Here is an 18,640-nt window from a genome sequence, read left to right on the forward strand (position 1 = left end):
ATAACACCAGTTTTAAGATCCGCGGCCTCCAAAGTGAAGAAACTAGCTAAGCGGGAATGTTGAAAATCCCCTCAGCCCCTCTGAACCCTTAGATCTTCACACAGTATCTTTCTGATGATTCTTAAAGGCCTGAGCTTTGTCCTATGTAGTGTTGGCTTGGGTCGGGGAGGAGGGTTGTTTTCCCTGAACATGATAAGGAATTGAGCAGGGCAAAGTGGGAGCTCTGGCTGGTGATTGGTAGACAGGATGCCCTGGAATGCAGTTGGCTTGAAGCCCAGAATCCAGCACTTTGTATTTGTTTGTTTCTGGGAGACTGTGGTCTGGTGCTACTGTGACAGGAAGTGAGAAAGCTGGGAGTGGGGGAATGGAGAGGGGCGATGTCTTTGTGGTTCTCCTGTGAAATCTCTTTGTCCCTGGAGAGCAGCCCTGCTACAGGGCTCTACTGAGAAGAGAGCAGCCTTTGTGTGTCTAATGGGTCTCAGAGCATCTAGCTACTCCGAGGGATTAGGGAGTGTGAATTCTGACTGTGGCCTCTTGCGTTTTAGCACTTGAGTTATATAAATGGCTTCGATCTCGTAGTATTGGGGATCTCACTGACTTTTATGTGTGCTACTATTATTTACAGATCTCTAGGATTTAATTAAGAAAGGAATTTTAGAAGGAGATAGATGTTTATTTGTATTATGTTTATTCACTGTGTATATTGCAGATACCTTGTTGAGTCTGAAAGGAATAGAGAGAACCAGGCAATGCCGGGCCCCTACATTTTAGGTCTCATCCTTCCAGTTGACATCTTACTACATACAGAGCTGGAGAAACCTACCCATTTTTTATTTTAGTATTGAGAGGTACTGGCAATTCTCTGTTTGCGCTTAACTAGGGAATGGTTGGTAGTTTCCTAGGATTTTTTTTTCTCCTCTGTCTAGACTGAAATAGCACCTGTAACACTCTGTGTCCCCGCCCGCCGCCCCCCACCCCCTCCCGCCGCCTTTTCCTCTTGTTTTGTGTTTTCCCTGCCCTCCATTCCAGCTGTGAAACAGGCATCTCTTCTCACTTTGTGGATTGGGTGGCTGAGTCCTCAGCTTCTTGCCAGGCTGGCTAGTCCCTGAGCACACACACAAGCCGGCCTTTGATTACCCAGGAGGACAGCTGCCCTAGAGGCAGATTGCTAACATACCGCTAGAACAATCCCTCCCCTCTGTTCTGATGCTGGCTAGCACAGTCTTCCCTGCTTCTAGTTCCTTCTGTTTCCCACCCCACCTCTGATCTGATCTTTGCTTTTGGTTTAGTGAGATGTCACGTTAAAAATGAGAGTACGGATGTTTGTGATTAGATTTCTTTCTTGAGCTGTGATTAGAGAATGTGACAAGTAGTCAGATTTCTATAGCGGGCCAGTCAGTGGAAAAGTAGGTGATTGTGTACCAAGTAATACTATTACTTTTGCTCCTCTCACCTTTTCTCCTGAGTTCTTTTTCCTTTTAAAATGGGAAATCTAAGGTATTTCTCAATTCTGGCCTTCTCCAGAATTGAGTGAGGTCTTGCTCTTTAGAATGAAGGCAATACCCAAAGGTCTAGGTGCTTCCACCTCATCCTTTCTCACTCCCCTCCCCCCCTCCCCCCAAAGTTTACTTTTGGTCACCTTCTCTATTTGAGTTAGAATGACTTTTAACCACAGGAAGCGTAGAAAGTTCATACTCATTTCACTCTATCAAGGAGAAGGAACATGGACTTGGAGTAGAAGAGATGCGTTTCTACCACTTACTAGTTATATGATGACCTTGAGCAGGATAGTGAATACTTTTTTTAAAAATTAATTAAATTTAATTTATTTATTTTTGGCTGCATTGGGTCTTTGTTGCTGCACACGGGCTTTCTCTAGTTGCGGCACGCGGGCTTCTCATTGCAGTGGCTTCTCTTGTTGCAGAGCACTGGCTCTACGCACAGGGGCTTCATTAGTTGTGGCACGCGGGCTCAGCAGTTGTGGCTTGTGGGCTCTAGAGCGCAGGCTCAGTAGTTGTGGCGCGCAGGCTTAGTTGCTCCGCGGCATGTGGGATCTTCCCGGACCAGGGCTTGAACCTGTGTCCCCTGCATTGGCAGGTGGATTCTTAACCACTGTGCCACCAGGGAAGCCAGTACTTCTGATGCACAGTTTACTCATCTATAAAAGGGGCCAACATTACCTCAGAGGTTGTTGGGAAGAGTATCTGTGATAATTTATAGGGGGAGGTCAGTAATTAATGATTCACAACTTCTCTCCCCCTGTAAGGTCAGATTTCCTTCTTTTAGATAGGGAGAAACATTCCCTTCAGCTATCTGCCCTGAGCTGAAATAGGACCTTCATATTTCCTATGATTTCTTCATAGACTCACACCTTCTCTCTCTTGCTTGTCTCAAAAGGGAGGCATACTCTAAACCTAATGGAAGGGGTGTCTTGTTGCTCTCTTCAGGGCTCAGGGCTTTCTTAGGAAGCTGGACTGTAACTATGATGCAGTTACATGCTTTCAGCTTTTCCAAGTCATCTTCAAATGATGGGCAGAGAGATGGTGGGAATGCCAGGGATAGAAAGTTAGGAGGTTTGGTGAGAAGCTGCCACTTTAAAAAAGGACTGTGAGCTCAGACAGTTGGGTGGGCTCTAGTAAACCTTAAGGTTAAGCTTTTTTTCCATGAATTTTTTCCCTCTAGCCTAGGGTAGGGAAGAGTGTAAGGTGTCCTAGTTAATTTTAGGATTTCTCTTTTATGACAGGAGTTAAACACTACTGTTCCATTTTGACTAGACTTTTTCTAATTTCCCATTGTATACCTGACCTCCTCTCTTTTCCCCTTCTTTTGTAGAATGGAGAAAGGCATTTGGCCTCTCCCCTTCCTCCAGTCTGACACCTCCCTCTGTTTTTTGCCCCTCCTTCTTATCTTTGTTTCCTTATTGGCCTCTCCCTAAAGCTCTGCTTTCTCCTTATAAGGCTGCGTGAGGTGCCTTTGGCAGGGTTGCAACAGGGATACAGGTAAGTAACTTGATGTGTCTCAGAGGCTCAGGATTGAGAGAAAATTCAGTGTTATCTGTCCCAGTGGAAGGCCTTGGAGAGGCACGTGGGTGGTGGGGGAGGAGAAGGAGGTGGCCTGGCCTGAGAGATCAGAAGGGCTTGTTAGACCAGTCCTGTGTGTGTGTCATACACTCTCCAGAGAGAAGCAGGTTTTGTTTCTTGCCATACCCTTTCAGTCCTGGGCCCCCTCAGGAGCTGAGAGCCACACCCTTCCTTTGCTTCAAAGCCAGTCTAGCATTTAGACATTTTAGTATCTTATGGTTTGGGGGGTTCCCAGAATACTTGGGAGGGGAAAAGAGAGCAAGAAGAATGTTCCATCTGGTTTCTGAATTTAGGGTCAAGACGGTGGAGGTGATTTTTTTTTTTTTTCCTTTTAAAGTCACAGTAAAAACTTTAAATCCTGACAGGTAACTAGAATGTTTAAGGTGTCCTAGTGACCTATAGAGATTGCTAGCTCAGCCGCCTTGTAACAAGTATTTCTTTTAAAAAAAAATCCTTTCATATATTTATTTTCCCTTTTTTCTCTGAAACTCCAATGAGATAGAATGATCACTCCTTCCTAAGAGGAGGGTGATTTGCCGGAGACTCCCTTAATTCATCAGATTTGTGTTGGACACAGTGAGACCTAGTCCTTCCTTGTAAAACTGAGACTCCTTCAGTCAGCCTTTTGAGTGCTCTTAAGTGGAGAAGCTGAGCCTATCATAAAGCAGATCCCCAGGGAAGCACAGAAACTGCTAAACACCTAAGACAATGCCATTTCTGGAATGTCAAGTTTTGTAATTCTGAGAAGTGCCCAGTTGACATGAGACTGTGAAGTGAGCAGAGTCCTTTCTCCATCTTATTGCAAGTCACGTTCAGAGACTTGGGGTTAGTGTGGGAGTGAGTTTTTCCAGCAGGGAGAAATATGAGAGTTGTTCTGACTGAGCTTTGAATTGTTCTAAGCTTTGGATGGTGGAACTTCAAGTGGTGGGTGGAGTACTAAGACTTTGGACTTTGGTATAAGCACTCTGTGATAAGAAACCATAGAAAAACTATTGACAAAACACATTCCTTTTGATTTAAAAATAAGGTGCCAATTTTCTCTGTTTGTGGTTGAACAGCATTAATTGCTTTGAACTTGCGGCAAATGCCAGTTAACGCAAATGAATGCCTTTTCGGTGTTTGGAAGACCTACCTTTTTTGGTTTGAATGTTATGTAATACAGTTCTGTAGTGTTACAGGTGCTATATTTTATTGATTGGTATTCTTTAATAGAAGGCTCAGTGTGCTTTTTAAAAAAGCAGTTTGAAATCCCTAGGGTGATGTAGAAGAGGAATTTTGCTTACCATTGCATTTAGAGGGAAGGGATAACTTTCTGATAATCAAAAAAACTTTCTGATAATCAAAGGGATAATCAAAATTGGTTTTGATTTCATAATGAAGAAATAGGAAGAAGTGAAGAGGGCTGCATTTGGACCTGGCTCTACAGAAGATAACACTTCTTTCCTAAGAACCCAAAGACTATTTTTCGGGGTTTAGAGTTCTCCATCTGAAGACCCGTAACTTTTCTGCTTTCCGCAGAGGCCTCTATGCCTGATCCTGCTCATCTCTTTGGATATACTTCTCTGAAGTGCATGGAGGCGGCAGACACGTTCAGAGTTACCCAGCCTGTAGTTTTACATATATTAGCCCATTAAAGCTAAACTCTGAAAAGTAATAAAAAGTAAAACTTACAGGGGTTATTTATAACTTCTCCAAGGTCTCACAGTTTGTTTTCGGCAGAGCCAGGACTTGAACTCCGGGTCTTTTGACCCCTGGCCTGGAGTTTAATTTTTTTTTTTTTTTCCCTTTAAGAGTGTGAAGGATTCCTGTAGTTTACAGAGCTACAGTAAGTGGGAGAGGGGAACATGTGGAGACGTGTGGTTTATTCAAAAGCCCTAACAACACGACCAAAACTCTAGTCTCTTGTGTTAATTGTTTGTAATAGTATTGTATTGGTAGCAGTAGCTTTCTGTGCGTCAAGACATTTTCTAAGTACTTTCCATGGATTGTCTCGTTTAATCATCACAACCACCCTGTGTATTTTATTTTTCCCATTTTACAGAAAAGAAACCTGAGGATTAGAGAGATTTGCCCAAAGTCATATAGCTAAGAAGCAATGGAGCTGGGATTTGAACGCAGTCAGTGTGATTCCAAAGTTTATGTTCTTAACCTCTAAAAATTAAAATTTCAAATTATATTTCTATGGCCAATTTACAGTAGAACAAGTCATTGTGGGGACTGTGCTATTGGCAAGTGACTTTCTTCTTTTCCTCTTTTACCTGGTTGGCATTGTCAGACTGTTTGGTCTTTCTGGGTATTTGATTTAATTCAACTTCTTCTGGTTCAGAATTCTTACAGAAGAGATTGAATGTTTACTGTTGTCATTGCTTGAATGTGGGAGCCTTGTTGTAGACTCGTAGGTCTATAGGACCTATGGCTTGTTAAGAGTAAAACCAGGGCTTCCCTGGTGGCGCAGTGGTTAAGAGTCCTCCTGCCAATGCAGGGGACACAGGTTCGATCCCTGGTCCGGGAAGATCCCACATGCCGTGGAGCAACTAAGCCCATGTGCCACAGCTACTGAGCCTGCGCTCTAGAGCCTGTGAGCCACAGCTACCGAGCCCTCGTGCCACAACTACTGAAGCCCACACGCCGCAGCTACTGAAGCCTGTACGCCACAACTACTGGAGCCCATGCTCTGCAACAGGAGAAGCCCCCGCAACGAGAAGCCCGTGCACCGCAGCGAAGAGTAGCCCCTGCTCACCGCAACTAGAGAAAGCCTGCACATAGCAACGAAGACCCAAATGCAGCCAAAAATAAAAAAATAAATAAAATAAATTTATTTTTTTTAAAAAAAGAGTAAAACCAGTTACTCTGAGAAAATCTACTGTTAGGGGAATTGCAAGGTTCACTTGTTCACTTCGCTCCTCTCCCTCACCTTGGCAATTCCTTGATGATCTTTTTTTATTTTTTGGCTGTGCAGCTTGGCTTGCAGGAGCTTGGTTCCCTGACCAGGGATTGAACCCGGGATCACGACAGTGAAAGCCCCAAGTCCTAACCACTGGACCACCAGGAAATTCCCGATGAACTTTTTTTAAGTGAGAACAAGTGTAATCCATAGTAAGTGGCCAGCCTGTAAAGATGTTGGCCTGTAGTCTTGAGGCTTTCCTGATTCTAACTGCCAACATCAGTTAATGGTTTGCAGATTCTGGTCTATAGTATAATTTTCTTATGATGTGTATGTTTGGCATGGAGAAGACTCTCAAGTCTCTGAGTTGTGAGGTGGGGTACTATATATCTTGCCTAACTGCTTTGTTCTCTTCCCCCACATATGCTTTCTTTTTCCTCCCATTTATTTCTTTTCTCCCACTTATTTCTTATTTGTAGACATTATGGATAACCCTTTAACCTAAAGATAAATGGAAATTTTTTCTTTTCCCTTTTTCCTGTGATGTTTGGGTAGAAAGCTCTTAAGAGTTGTAAGAGAGAGGTGCTGGACTGTCCATTTTATATTGGACTTAAGTTCAAAATTTGCTATTAACTGAGACCTTGGGTAATTTCTACACCTATAGCCTGTTTTCTCATTTGCAGTAAAACTTCCTTAGAGTTGCTGTAAGGATTGCCAGGATAGTAAATGTAAAACATTCAGTAATTGCTAGTTCTTTTCACCTTCCCTTTCTCCTTAGTAATAAACTGCTAAGGCCTCACACAGGGAATCGAGAGCTCATTGTAGCAGATGTGTAATTCTGTGATAACTGCCAGGCACTTAGGAGAAGCACCCTGTGTCCCAGAAACACTGGTCTAGGTGGGACCTCCTAGTAAATAGTGTTGGAGTAGGGAAACCAGCCTCATCCTCTCCTTAGAACCCAGTTATGCACTTGATCCAGTTAATTTCGTCTACTAGTTCACAAAATAGTTTTGGGCTGAGGCATTACTATTAAGTAATGTAATTGGAAGATAGAAACTAACTCTTGAAACAACTTAATACCTCACATTTGTATAGCATTAAATTCTCAGCCGATCCTCACAGCAACTCTGAGTTAGACGGGGCTGGTGGTATTGGCATCTTACAGATGAGAACGTGGCAGTGACTTACTGCCATTGTTGGCTAGTGGCAGAGCCAGGACTTGGACCTGTCTTCTGAGTCCAGTTCTGTCCTACAAAGCTCTGCTTCTGCCCTCTTTCAGGCAGAAAATTTCCCCCATGCTGTTAGGCCTAGGAATCTGATCTTCTTTTTCTTAACTTTTCTGCCTTCTTCTCCAAATTAGAGCCAGGTGGTCAGCTTTTAAAGCCACGAAGATGGGAGAAGCTGATGTTTTTCCAGATATTGCTTCCCGACCTAGAGCCCTGGGTAGAGGCCCTACTGCCCTTCCTAACTCCCTGTATTGTATTAGCTAAAGTTGTGGGGGCAGAAAGTGGCAATTTTATGGAAGGGTGACAGTTTCTCTGTGCAACAGGGAGTGTTGGCACTGTATGCCTGAAGTAGTGGTAGTTTGGTCTTTTATTAGCAAAGAAGATTACAGGGCAGAGACTGCCAGAGTGCTAACTACAGTTCAGACAGACCCTGTTGAAACCCAGAACTGGAAGAATCTCCCCAGCTCCGGGTCCTCTTGGTGTGGAAGGTTCATAGGTCATTGTACATAGCAGATGAGGGCAAGTGCAAATGAAGTAACAGAGATGAAAAGGGAGCAACATTCAAAAAAAATAAGGCTACTTATTAAAGACCTTTGAGTGGCCTGTTGGAGTGCAGGGTGGGAATTGAGAAAGTGACAATGGGCTTTGGACCTAAAGGAAGAACAGGAGTTGATAAGTGACTGCGGGAGCCCAGAGCCTGGGTAGGAGGACTTTGGAAAAAAGACTGCCACATTCTTGGATTTAGATCCACTGGAAGGAGATCTAGATCCACTGGAAGGAGTCTTGGTGATGGAGAATTAATTAAGGAGTTTATTGGGCACCTATTTATCAGTTCCTCTGGGTACTCTTGCTTGCTGAATACTACATATACTCTAAAGCAAGCAGGCCCAAGCGATTGTGCTTGGTGTAGGGCTCTGGGGAGCGTGGGAAAGGGAACTGAAGCTAAAGGCTTAGCCTAGGCTAGTCCCCACATGTCTTCCCCACGACGACTATTGCATTGGTTTCTCAATATCTTTGTGGGCATGCTGGGACTGGGCTCTGAAGTTTCTGCCTTAGGGGTGGGAAGGAGGGGGAAGGGCATTCCAACAGCCATTTTTTTTTCCTTCCCAATTTGGTTGCTGGGAACAGGGGGTAAGTGGATATATATCCATATTATGACCTGCTCCTGGTTCTCTACAGAAATACATGTAGAGGAACTCTGACATGACAGTAGAATCCAGGTTTTAATGAAAACTACGACCAAGGTCCAAGTATTTGAAAACAGAGCAAAGTCCAAAGGGCATTTGTCACATTAAGCAATTCCAAGTCGTATTTTAAATTACTCCCTTCCATTCCCAGATTGTTTTTTCCCCAACACGTGCCCTTGCTGCTCTTTTTTTTTTTAATGTATTAGGTATATTTTATTTTCCTCTCATTCCTATTTTTCCTCCAAATATTTCTACAGCTCTCTTCTTCCTGCTTCCTCCTTGCTGTGGTGGCTGGGATGCTTCTCCCATGATATTTTGAATCTAGACTGGGCTGTTCTCTGTTAAACCAATCAGTTACGACCTTCTCTAAACAGGTGTGTATGTAAATATGTTTATTAAGAATAAAAAAAATTTTTAAGTGCCTTTTTTCTGGAGGGGTTGAGGAGAGGGTGGGGAATAGGGGAGAGGGTTTATTCTAAAACCTGCCTTTCAATGTGGTATATCTTGGGCTGACCAGAAAGTCTCTTATAGCCAACTTATAAGAGAGAAACCCTACTAAATCCAACAGTATGACTACAATGCCCCTCCACTTACTAGCCAGCTTGCAGATTATGTAATAGGGTATGGGGAACTCTTCGCTTCTGAATATCATTTATTGTGGAAGTGGTACACATAAACCCTCCAGATACTTGGATATTTACCCTTAGTTGGAATATGTAAAGAGGTAAAAATGTAGCCTGTTTAGAGCTTTCTGCAGGATAACAGAGATGTAGGAAGTTCCAGCTATTAATTGAAGGTTAGAATACGAACTACTTCAAGGGGTAACTTTATAATTTAATATAATGCTCCTTTTCCTACTCCACAAAGAGATGTGAAGGTCACTGAAAATGTTGCCTTTTTACACATAGACTTTTTTATTCTGTTGCTTTCTTGCCTCTGTTAGCCAAGGCACACATTCTGCCCTCAATATTGTAGTATAGTGTTTTTTTTTTTTTTTTTTTTTTTGCGGTACGCGGGCCTCTCACTGTTGTGGCCTCTCCCGTTGCGGAGCAACAGGCTCCGGACGCGCAGGCTAAGCGGCCATGGCTCACGGGCCCAGCCGCTCCGCGGCATGTGGGATCCTCCCAGACTGGAGCACGAACCCGTGTCCCCTGCATCGGCAGGCGGACTCTCAACCACTGCGCCACCAGGGAAGCCCTGTAGTATAGTTTTTAGAAGTAGAAAAATCCCTTTATAAATGTATCCAATTTGAGGGCTTTAGTTTTATTTCCTGCCTTTGATGGTGGGAATTTTTTTTACTGCATCCATTTCTTACCGGCGTTTTAATTTAGCATATTCATTTAGTATATTTTGCCACCACTCCAGCAATTTCAGTGTTCAGATTTGGGAGAGGTTAAGTAAGATCTGTACTGCCCCCGTATCTCAGAGGTGGCTCGCCCCAGCAGGAGAGCGTGTGCTTGTCTATACTGTGGAGTTACATCTTTCATTGAGTTGATGCCAGCAAATTTTTCCAGGGGAGAATAACCTAATTTTAAACTCATGTCATGACTACAGCCCCTAGGCACATTCTCCCTTGGATCTAGTTGCACTTTTCCTTTCAATAGGTATTTCTTGTGGGGTGTTGAAGAGGGTAATGGCCAAAGGATCCTGCTTGAACAGACACTGGTGGTGGGTCCAGGCTTGGTGGTGGCTCTCTTTCTGTGCTGCAGTAAAACCACGAGAGGGCATCTTTGGCTCTGGGATTAATAATTCATCTGTCTTCTCTGACCTGTGACCTTTTCTTTCTCTCCTCTCTCTTACCTTTTCCCGGTAGTGTGAAGTGAGGGGGGCCTTCTCCCTCCTTCCTCCTCCCCCTGTGATCCACCTTCCCTTTTTACCCTGCCCTGCGGCGGCTCTGCCCCTTACCTTCATGGACGACTCAGAGGTGGAGTCGACCGCCAGCATCTTGGCCTCTGTGAAGGAACAAGAGGCCCAGTTTGAGAAGCTGACCCGGGCGCTGGAGGAGGAACGGCGCCACGTCTCGGCGCAACTGGAACGCGTCCGGGTCTCACCACAAGATGCCAACCCGCTCATGGCCAACGGCACCCTCACCCGCCGGCATCAGGTAACCCCTCTCTCCATCAGACCTGCAGGTAGGACTTTGGCATGGTCATAGAGAGACTATGATCCTTCTTGGGAAACTACTCTCCTCGTGGTTATGGGCTGTCCAGTGCCCATGCCTCATGATAACCTTTACAGGCGTGATAAATACTGATTAAGAGATAGGGAATATTGCTGCTGTGCTGAGTTGGGTGGACTTATCTCTAGAAGCATCCATCTGACTTCTTGTTTGCTGGAGTGGGGTTTCTGGGTTGGGATGCAGTTCTAGTAATGGCAGATCCTATAATTTGAAGCTGTACTCAGGTTACTTGTTTTTTTTCTTGTATGTCCCCCCCCCCCACCCCCATATCAGAAATTCAGGAAATTAAATGCCTACTTAGTGGTTGGGGCAGTTGGGCATCTTGTATCCTCCCTCAGAGAACAGTTTGCTCAGAAGGTGTGGCAGTCAGCGTTCATAAACTGTGCATCCCTGCGCCATGCTCTTCTTGTTGGCTGTGCAGATCATTCCTTGGAGGAAGGGGTTATTGTTAATTCTTTCGGTTAGAGGTGGAGAGCGAGCATCATGCTGCTGTTTAACCCAAATAACCACAGGAGCCAGTGGTCTCTGGGTTGGCTGACTCTGCTGTGACTTGGGAGAGTTGGTGTTAGAAATGAGAAGTATCTTGTGTTTCCTATGGTTTCTGTAGTCTGACTTCGCTGTGATGTAATCTGTCTGAGGTTTTGTGTGTGTGTGTGTGTGTGTGTGTGTGTGTGTGTGTATGTAGTAGGCATTGCCTGATAGACTTCATTTTAAGAGATCTCTGATGGGAATGAAGAACAGTGCTCATGCTCCAATAAGTCCTTTCATTGATTACTTATTTATTTTTTAAGATGGAGAAGGTCCCTCATGCTAAGGAGCGTGTTGAGTGAGAGGATATAATTCCAATTGGGGATGATCAGGAATTTGGAAGCAGTGTGTTTTCAGTGTTCCTAGGATTTTTATAGGAACAAGAATAGAGGGTTAGGGTTGAGGGAGGGGTATGTATTGAAAAGGAGAGCAGGATTGCTCAGCCTTGGAGGTGGTGGGGAATTCCAGGATTTAGTACGTGGATTCTCTCTCTCTCTCTCTTTCTCTTTTATTTTTAACTTCTGCTCAGCAATGAAACCACACCCTTCCTTCTTCCTGAAAGTAATGTTTAACTTCCTTTCCCTACAGCATTACACTCCCTATGTAATGGGAGTAGGGTGGGGGAAGAGTCTCCCAAGGTGGCTGAATCTCACTGTATTCTTTTTGAAGGGGAGTAGTCAAATGTATTTTTACGTAGTATAATGTTATTAGATTATTTCCTGCTGTTTAAGACAGAGCAACTTAAGAATGACATTTTTGAACGTGTTCTGTGGCTCTAATAATTGGTGATGAAGATACTGAGACATCTGCTTGAGGGGAGTTGAGATACTTGTTTTCTTTCTACTTGGAAAGAGAAACTCATACTTCTTGCCTCTTTCTTTAAAAAGCTGCCTGGTATGGGAGTTTCCAGTGGTTGTAGAGCATGAAGATGCATGAAACAATAAAGAAGGCTTTGGAAACCCCCCAACCTAGGCTTTCCAAGTTTCCTTATGTTCTTATGGCTTTCCAAAAAGATTTTGTGGGGAACTTATCTGAGTCTCTGCTGTTTATTCAGAAAATAGTTTTTGAGTACCTATTATGTGCCAGGCACTGATCAAGGCACTAGGGAGACAGTGAACAAAACTGACCAAAACCAAAACACAATAAACCTCTGCCCTCATAGAGCTTACGTTCCTATGTTCCAGAGACCCAGTCTGCCAGAGTTCTAGGCCCGGTTCCAATTTTGAGGTGTTAAGTCTAAGGAGTGATGTGCTTCTTTTATCTGTACTGACAGAAGGACTCCAGGCCACAAATGTTTTCTTGAAAGGCCTTTTCCTGTTTGGAACAAAGATCATTTGTGTTTGATAGAGCAAAAGAAGGCCACAAAATGAATTGTCTTCTTGTGGGCTATGTTTCAGAACGGCCGGTTTGTGGGCGATGTTGACCTTGAGCGACAGAAATTTTCAGATCTAAAACTCAACGGACCCCAGGTAATTCTTTTGGCTCAAGGTCTGGGTTGCTTGTTCATATCTTTCTTACTTCCTCAGCTTAAGAGCATATTGGTGTCTTCTAAAGTGCCTGGCACTTTGTAAGCGCCCATTAATTAGTTTCTTTCATTTAGGAAAATTAAAAAATGGAGTTTCAAAGTATAAATGTAGTTTTATTTTGGAATTAATTGTAATGCCCATTGATCCAGTATTTGATCTCTCAATTACTGCATCCCTTTTCTAGAATGGGCGTGGTTCTACTTTGCAGAAAACCATGCCTAGAATCTGGCTGACCTTGAGCCTTAGGCATATCTGAAGAATAGCATAGAGCTATTCAGAAGATAGCTCTTACTGGGGTTTTCTGGTTCATCTTAAAAGTTCTTATTGGGTGAACTTTTTTTTTTTTTGAAGGATCCCTCAGATGTAGATGTAGCTGCAGTTTAACACGGTTCATATTCACTTAGATGATCAGAACTGGGAAGTTATATCTGCTGTCTCTGTCACTTGGGTGTTGATGTAGCTATAGTTAACTCAGTTCCTGTTTGTTAAGTGACTAGAACTGGGAAATTATGTCTTCTGCCCTTTTGTACAAATTCAAAAGTGGGGACAGGCACCCCTCTAAAAATCCTGGGGCCCATAGAAGGTGCAGTGTCTTTAGGGAGGCAGTGCCTCTCATTGGGATGGATTGTTAGTATATATGGCTTAATAATAGCTCTTTCTGTTTTCTCTTTTCCATGTAGGATCACAGTCACCTTTTGTATAGCACCATCCCCAGGATGCAGGAGCCAGGGCAGATTGTGGAGACCTACACGGAGGAGGACCCTGAGGGAGCCATGTCTGTTGTCTCTGTGGAGACCTCGGATGATGGAACCACTCGGCGCACAGAGACCACAGTAAGCTAAGACTTGTATAAGGTCTGGGATGATGGGGAAGTTCTTCCTATGGTCTTCATTAAGGGGAGGGGCTGAGCACTTAATTAGGGTGGGTGAGGAGCCACTGATCTGTGGTAAAGGCATAGAGAAAGTGATCTCTGGGTAGACAGAGAAGATAGAAGAGATACGGGAAGATCTAATGGAATGAGGAAGAGCCTGCAGTAGCCTCCCTTAGAGGCATAGTTAACTGCCTGTGCAATTTTCCCGCCTGGAGAATTCCTATAAGATGGAGAGAAGGGTAGGTGGTAGCTTGCATGGCATTTCTAGGTAAAGCGAGCTGGGGGTAGAGGTTCGTTTCTTTTCTTAGAGTGGTCTAGAATTTAAGCTTAATTTGTTCACTTCATTAATTTTTCTTTTCTCTTTCTTTACTTGAAGGTCAAGAAAGTAGTGAAGACTGTGACAACACGGACAGTCCAGCCAGTCCCTATGGGACCAGATGGGCTGCCTGTAGATGCCTCATCAGTTTCAAACAACTATATCCAGACTCTGGGTCGTGACTTCCGCAAGAATGGCAACGGGGGCCCTGGCCCCTATGTGGGGCAAGCAGGCACTGCTACCCTTCCCAGGAACTTCCACTACCCTCCTGATGGATATAGCCGCCACTATGAAGATGGTTATCCAAGTAGCAGTGACAACTATGGCAGTCTGTCCCGGGTGACCCGCATTGAGGAGCGGTATAGGCCCAGCATGGAAGGTTACCGGGCACCCAGTAGACAGGATGTCTATGGGCCCCAGCCACAGGTTCGGGTAGGTGGGAGCAGTGTGGATCTGCATCGTTTTCATCCAGAGCCTTATGGGCTCGAGGATGACCAGCGTAGCATGGGCTACGATGACGTGGATTACGGCATGATGTCTGATTATGGCACTGGCCGTCGGACTGGGACACCCTCTGACCCTCGGCGACGCCTCAGGTAGGCAAGAAAAAGGGAAGAAAAGGGTCTTTCAAAGACAGCAAAAAGGGGTTGCTCTTCCTTTTCCGTCTAAGTGCTTTTTGGGATCAGAGGTAGTTGTGGCCCCTCCTCTGCCTGTTTTTGTGGAAGACCACCCTTTTCTTCCCTTTTCTGATTTTACTAAGTATTGACATGCTTTTTTGTCTCTTTTTCATTGTAGAAATCATATATTTTAATTATAGAAAACAACTTGTGATGGTTATTGGTCTGTGTTCTGAAGAGTGGCCTTTGTTTCTGTGCCAAGAGTTTCTATATTTTCTGCCTAAGATTTGACCCCCTTTTGCAACCTGGTGTCTGAGGCTATGGAATATTTGTTCTTGTGAATTTCTTCAGCTTCTGGTTTGGTGTTAAGAACAAGGTTGAGGGTTTTAGGCCAGAATAGATAGTTAAGGGTATATATAAGAACCTTCGCTGTGATGGTTTTAATCTCAAATAAAAACAAACCTTGATCTCACGAAAACCCTGACACTTTGTGCTTAGGTGCTTACATTTGATTGTAAAGTGAAATGGGGGTGGCTTCCTTAGAGGGTGGTACATTATTGACACTCTGAAAGGTCACTAATTCCGACTTTACTGTTTATCCCTGGGGATTCTTTGGTGATGTGAAAAAGGTAGTAATTGACGTTTGGACTGGTAGATGGTTTGCCTTGAAAAAATGCTTTAGAATGCGAGTTGGCAAACCTTTTCTGTAAAGGACCAAATAGAACTAATTTAGACTTTGCAAACAGTATATTGTTTTTGTTGTATGCCGTTGTTCTTCTTTTTACAACCTTTTAAAAATATAAAAACCATTCTTAGTTTAGTTTTGGGACTGTACAGAAAACAGGTTTGGCCCATGGGCTGCCAGTCCTGCTTTAGAATAAATCAGAGACTGTTTTCCAGGCAAAGAGAAACGATAAGAATGAAGGGAGAAGATTTATGGATGTCTTAATGGTAAGGATATCCTAACAGCTGTTGCTGAATTTCTGTATGAGGTCATGACTTTCTAAAACAAATGCCTTGGTGCTCATTTTACTTATATGACGTAGCTTTGGTGAACAGCAGACTGGGCTGGGCCCAGGGGTAGAGGCCTCATTACCTAAGCCTGAGTCACTCACCTTTCAGGTGTCTTTTGGACAGCAAATCCACCTCCCATGTGACTCATCTTTTATTCCTGGGGTGGGGGCACATCAGGCCTTAGTTGGTGCAACTTGGAGTAGTGGTAGATAACAGCTATCACCAAAGGAGTCTGCCTAGGGTGTTGGCTTCTTCTCTTTGTTGACAAGTCTGCTTTTTCTGACTTCCTCATTAGTAGAGGGATTGGATCTAGGTGGGTGCTGGTGGCCAGGTCATTCTGTGTTGTCCCTTGCTGTGGCAACTGACATAAAGAAAGAGGGCTTGGGCTTGGTTCTTGGGTTTATTCCAGGGTGATACTGGACTTGGAAACCTGCTTGACTAGCAAGAACATTTGCTGCTTCCTGTTCTGGGGCTAGGAGAGTAATACAAGGTCAAACGAAAACAGTAAGGCAGAATGATTTGTAGAAAAAGCACTGAACCAGAAGACCTTGGTTCTAGTTGTGCCTTTGCCACTAGCTGTGTAGCCTTAAGCAAGTCATTTAATCTTTCTGGACACAGCTTTGTTATTTGTAAGACAAAGGAAAGAATGTCATGATCCACTTGTAAAAATAACTTGAGTGACCAAAATCTTCAGTTATGGTAGTTGTTTTGTAATTGCTTATATTAAAATAATAATAAAAGTAAAAACATCATCACTACAAAACTAGATAAGCACACCATCCATTGATAAAGAACTACTGTTAACATTTTGATGCTTTTCCTTTGAGTTCTTTTTCTTATACATGTAAACACACTCTGACTTTATTTTTTCCCTACTGAAATGGAATCTTAATATGCTGTTTAGTTGCCTACTTTTAAAACTCAGCTATATAACCTGCTTATTTTGTTTCACTGATATTGCAAAATAGTGATCTTTTACTAACTGCTTTGTCCATTTAAATCACTTTTGAGTGGTTGATGTTGACAGCTATGAGGCAGGCCCTCTGCTCAGGCTAAAACCTTGAGGGTTTGGTGACAGTGGGAGTGGTTTTGCGGAACAAACGACGGGCTTATTTGGAGAGTTCCACACAATGGATTCTCCTCTCTCCTGTGGGAGCCACAGAGTGAGATGAGCTCACTGATAATGGGTCTCTTCCTTCCTGGTGGTTATGAATAAATAATAGTGTGACAGACTCACCCTCTAGTGGTCGTTGGTAGTACTGAAATAGGAAGCAATATCTCTGGTTAGATGTTTTTCTTTACCTTCAGTTGCTCTGTCTGTTCCTTTTCATAGTGACTGGGTATCCCAAATGTGATGGTGGTCAGTAGTATCTATTTTGACAGAATTGGAAGTATTGTCTTTAGAAATTGGAGACTAGAAATTATGTCTCAAACACATTTGTTGAGTAGCAGAGATGACCTTGGGATGAACTAGTGCAAACTAATGTTCAAGCTTATACCTACCTCATCAATACCAAAGCCAAGTCCTCACATGAGGTGTTAAGACATCCTTTACTGCTTTTACTGTATCATCTCTTTTTTAATAATTTCCAAAATAGGGTAAGGAGAGACTTAAATGTGAAATGTGTTTAAGGGTCTTATTCCACCAGCTCTTTCCTGTGTGTAAGTAAATGCCTTATTTTCCCTTTAGCCTAAGGCCTTATGAGAGCTGTTCTCAGACATTGTTCGCTAATTTCTGTGGTACCAAGTCAGTTGGTTTCATTAACTCTGCTGTCTGAAGGTTTATTTCAATCTCTATCTGGAGAAGTTTAGTAGGTGTCAGATATCGTTCAAACGCTAAGCAGTCAGGATTTGGTTCTTTTTTGTGATTAACTCTCCGAATGCTTGTTGCTCCTCCAAGCTAGTAAACTTCATAGAAAAAAATGGCAGCTTTAATCTAATTGCAGATGCGTTTAAGATTATTGCCTTATCTCATTAAGAAAAATTGATCGGTATATTTTTTATGCAAAGGAGAGATAAGATCTAGTGTACTAGAGCTGGGGTTACTCATTCCTTGAAGATGAGGGGTAATGGGAGCCCCCCAAGAAACCAGGCTTAACAACTTAATGTATTCCTTTTTTCTTTCCGGTTCTTCCAACACTGCAGGAGCTATGAAGACATGATTGGTGAGGAGGTACCATCAGACCAGTACTATTGGGCTCCTTTGGCCCAGCACGAACGGGGAAGTTTAGCGAGCTTGGATAGCCTGCGCAAGGGAGGGCCTCCACCCCCAAATTGGAGACAGCCAGAGCTGCCAGAGGTGATAGCCATGCTAGGATTCCGTTTGGATGCTGTCAAGTCCAATGCAGCTGCATACCTGCAACACCTGTGCTACCGCAATGACAAGGTGAAGACTGACGTTCGGAAGCTCAAGGGTATCCCAGTACTGGTGGGCTTGTTAGACCACCCCAAGAAAGAAGTGCACCTTGGCGCCTGTGGAGCTCTCAAGAATATCTCTTTCGGGCGTGACCAGGATAACAAGATTGCTATAAAAAACTGTGATGGTGTTCCTGCTCTTGTGCGATTACTCCGAAAGGCTCGTGATATGGACCTCACTGAAGTTATTACTGGTGAGTTCTAGGCCCAAGGGAAACTGCTAGGTTAGGGTCACTGTTATTCCTTAGAGAGATTGAGAACTAGAAGGATTTCTAGTCCTTTGACTGTTGATTAAATGTTGTGGCCTTTGGGTCAGATCCATCTCACAGATTTGGATCATGCAAGGTTTTCCAAATTTTAAAGCATTGTTTGCTAATGTTTTAAACGCAGAAGATTTCACTTAAAATTCCAGATTCTTGCCTTCTATTTTAAACGTGCGGGAACTGGTAGCAATGGATCTATTTTGCTACCTGGCAGTAGCTGGTCTGAGCTGATTGGGGCACGTGCTCTCCAGTTCGCAGTAATTTCCAACATGTTATCTCTGACCAACTGCCACTACCTAGGAAGTTGTCTCCCCAGAATTGAAGCTGAGTGTCAGTTGGCACTTAACCCATATTCTTGTAATTTCTTTAAAATACCTGCTTGTCCTGACTCACCTGCCTGGCATGTATAGGCATTTGTGCTTGTGGTCCTTGCTTTAGAAGAGTGGTTTTTCAGATTGTGGGTCATACTCCATTAGTGTGTATTGAACACAACTTTGTGGATCACAATCAGCGTTCCAAGAGAAAGAAAGAAAG

The 18,640-nt window shown here is 43.6% G+C and overlaps 1 protein-coding gene across 4 annotated transcripts in view; it reads left to right on the top strand.

The window, feature by feature from the left end:
* CTNND1 (catenin delta 1) overlaps positions 1-18,640 on the top strand; it is a 47,225-nt gene that overhangs the window by 14,420 nt on the left and 14,165 nt on the right. For all 4 annotated transcript variants that reach the window (XR_014297075.1, XM_082659756.1, XM_082659757.1 and 1 more), the window contains exons 2-7: positions 8,635-8,751; positions 10,191-10,481; positions 12,482-12,553; positions 13,291-13,443; positions 13,858-14,393; positions 17,574-18,037. Coding sequence is in view for 3 of the 4 variants with exons in the window: in XM_082659756.1 (XP_082515882.1) it covers positions 10,287-10,481; positions 12,482-12,553; positions 13,291-13,443; positions 13,858-14,393; positions 17,574-18,037 (1,420 nt within the window). In the remaining variant the exon portion in view is untranslated. The remainder of the gene's footprint in view (positions 1-8,634; positions 8,752-10,190; positions 10,482-12,481; positions 12,554-13,290; positions 13,444-13,857; positions 14,394-17,573; positions 18,038-18,640) is intronic.

Source organism: Grampus griseus (assembly GCF_964374135.1).
Source record: "Grampus griseus genome assembly, chromosome: 8".
Lineage (NCBI taxonomy): Eukaryota > Metazoa > Chordata > Mammalia > Artiodactyla > Delphinidae > Grampus > Grampus griseus.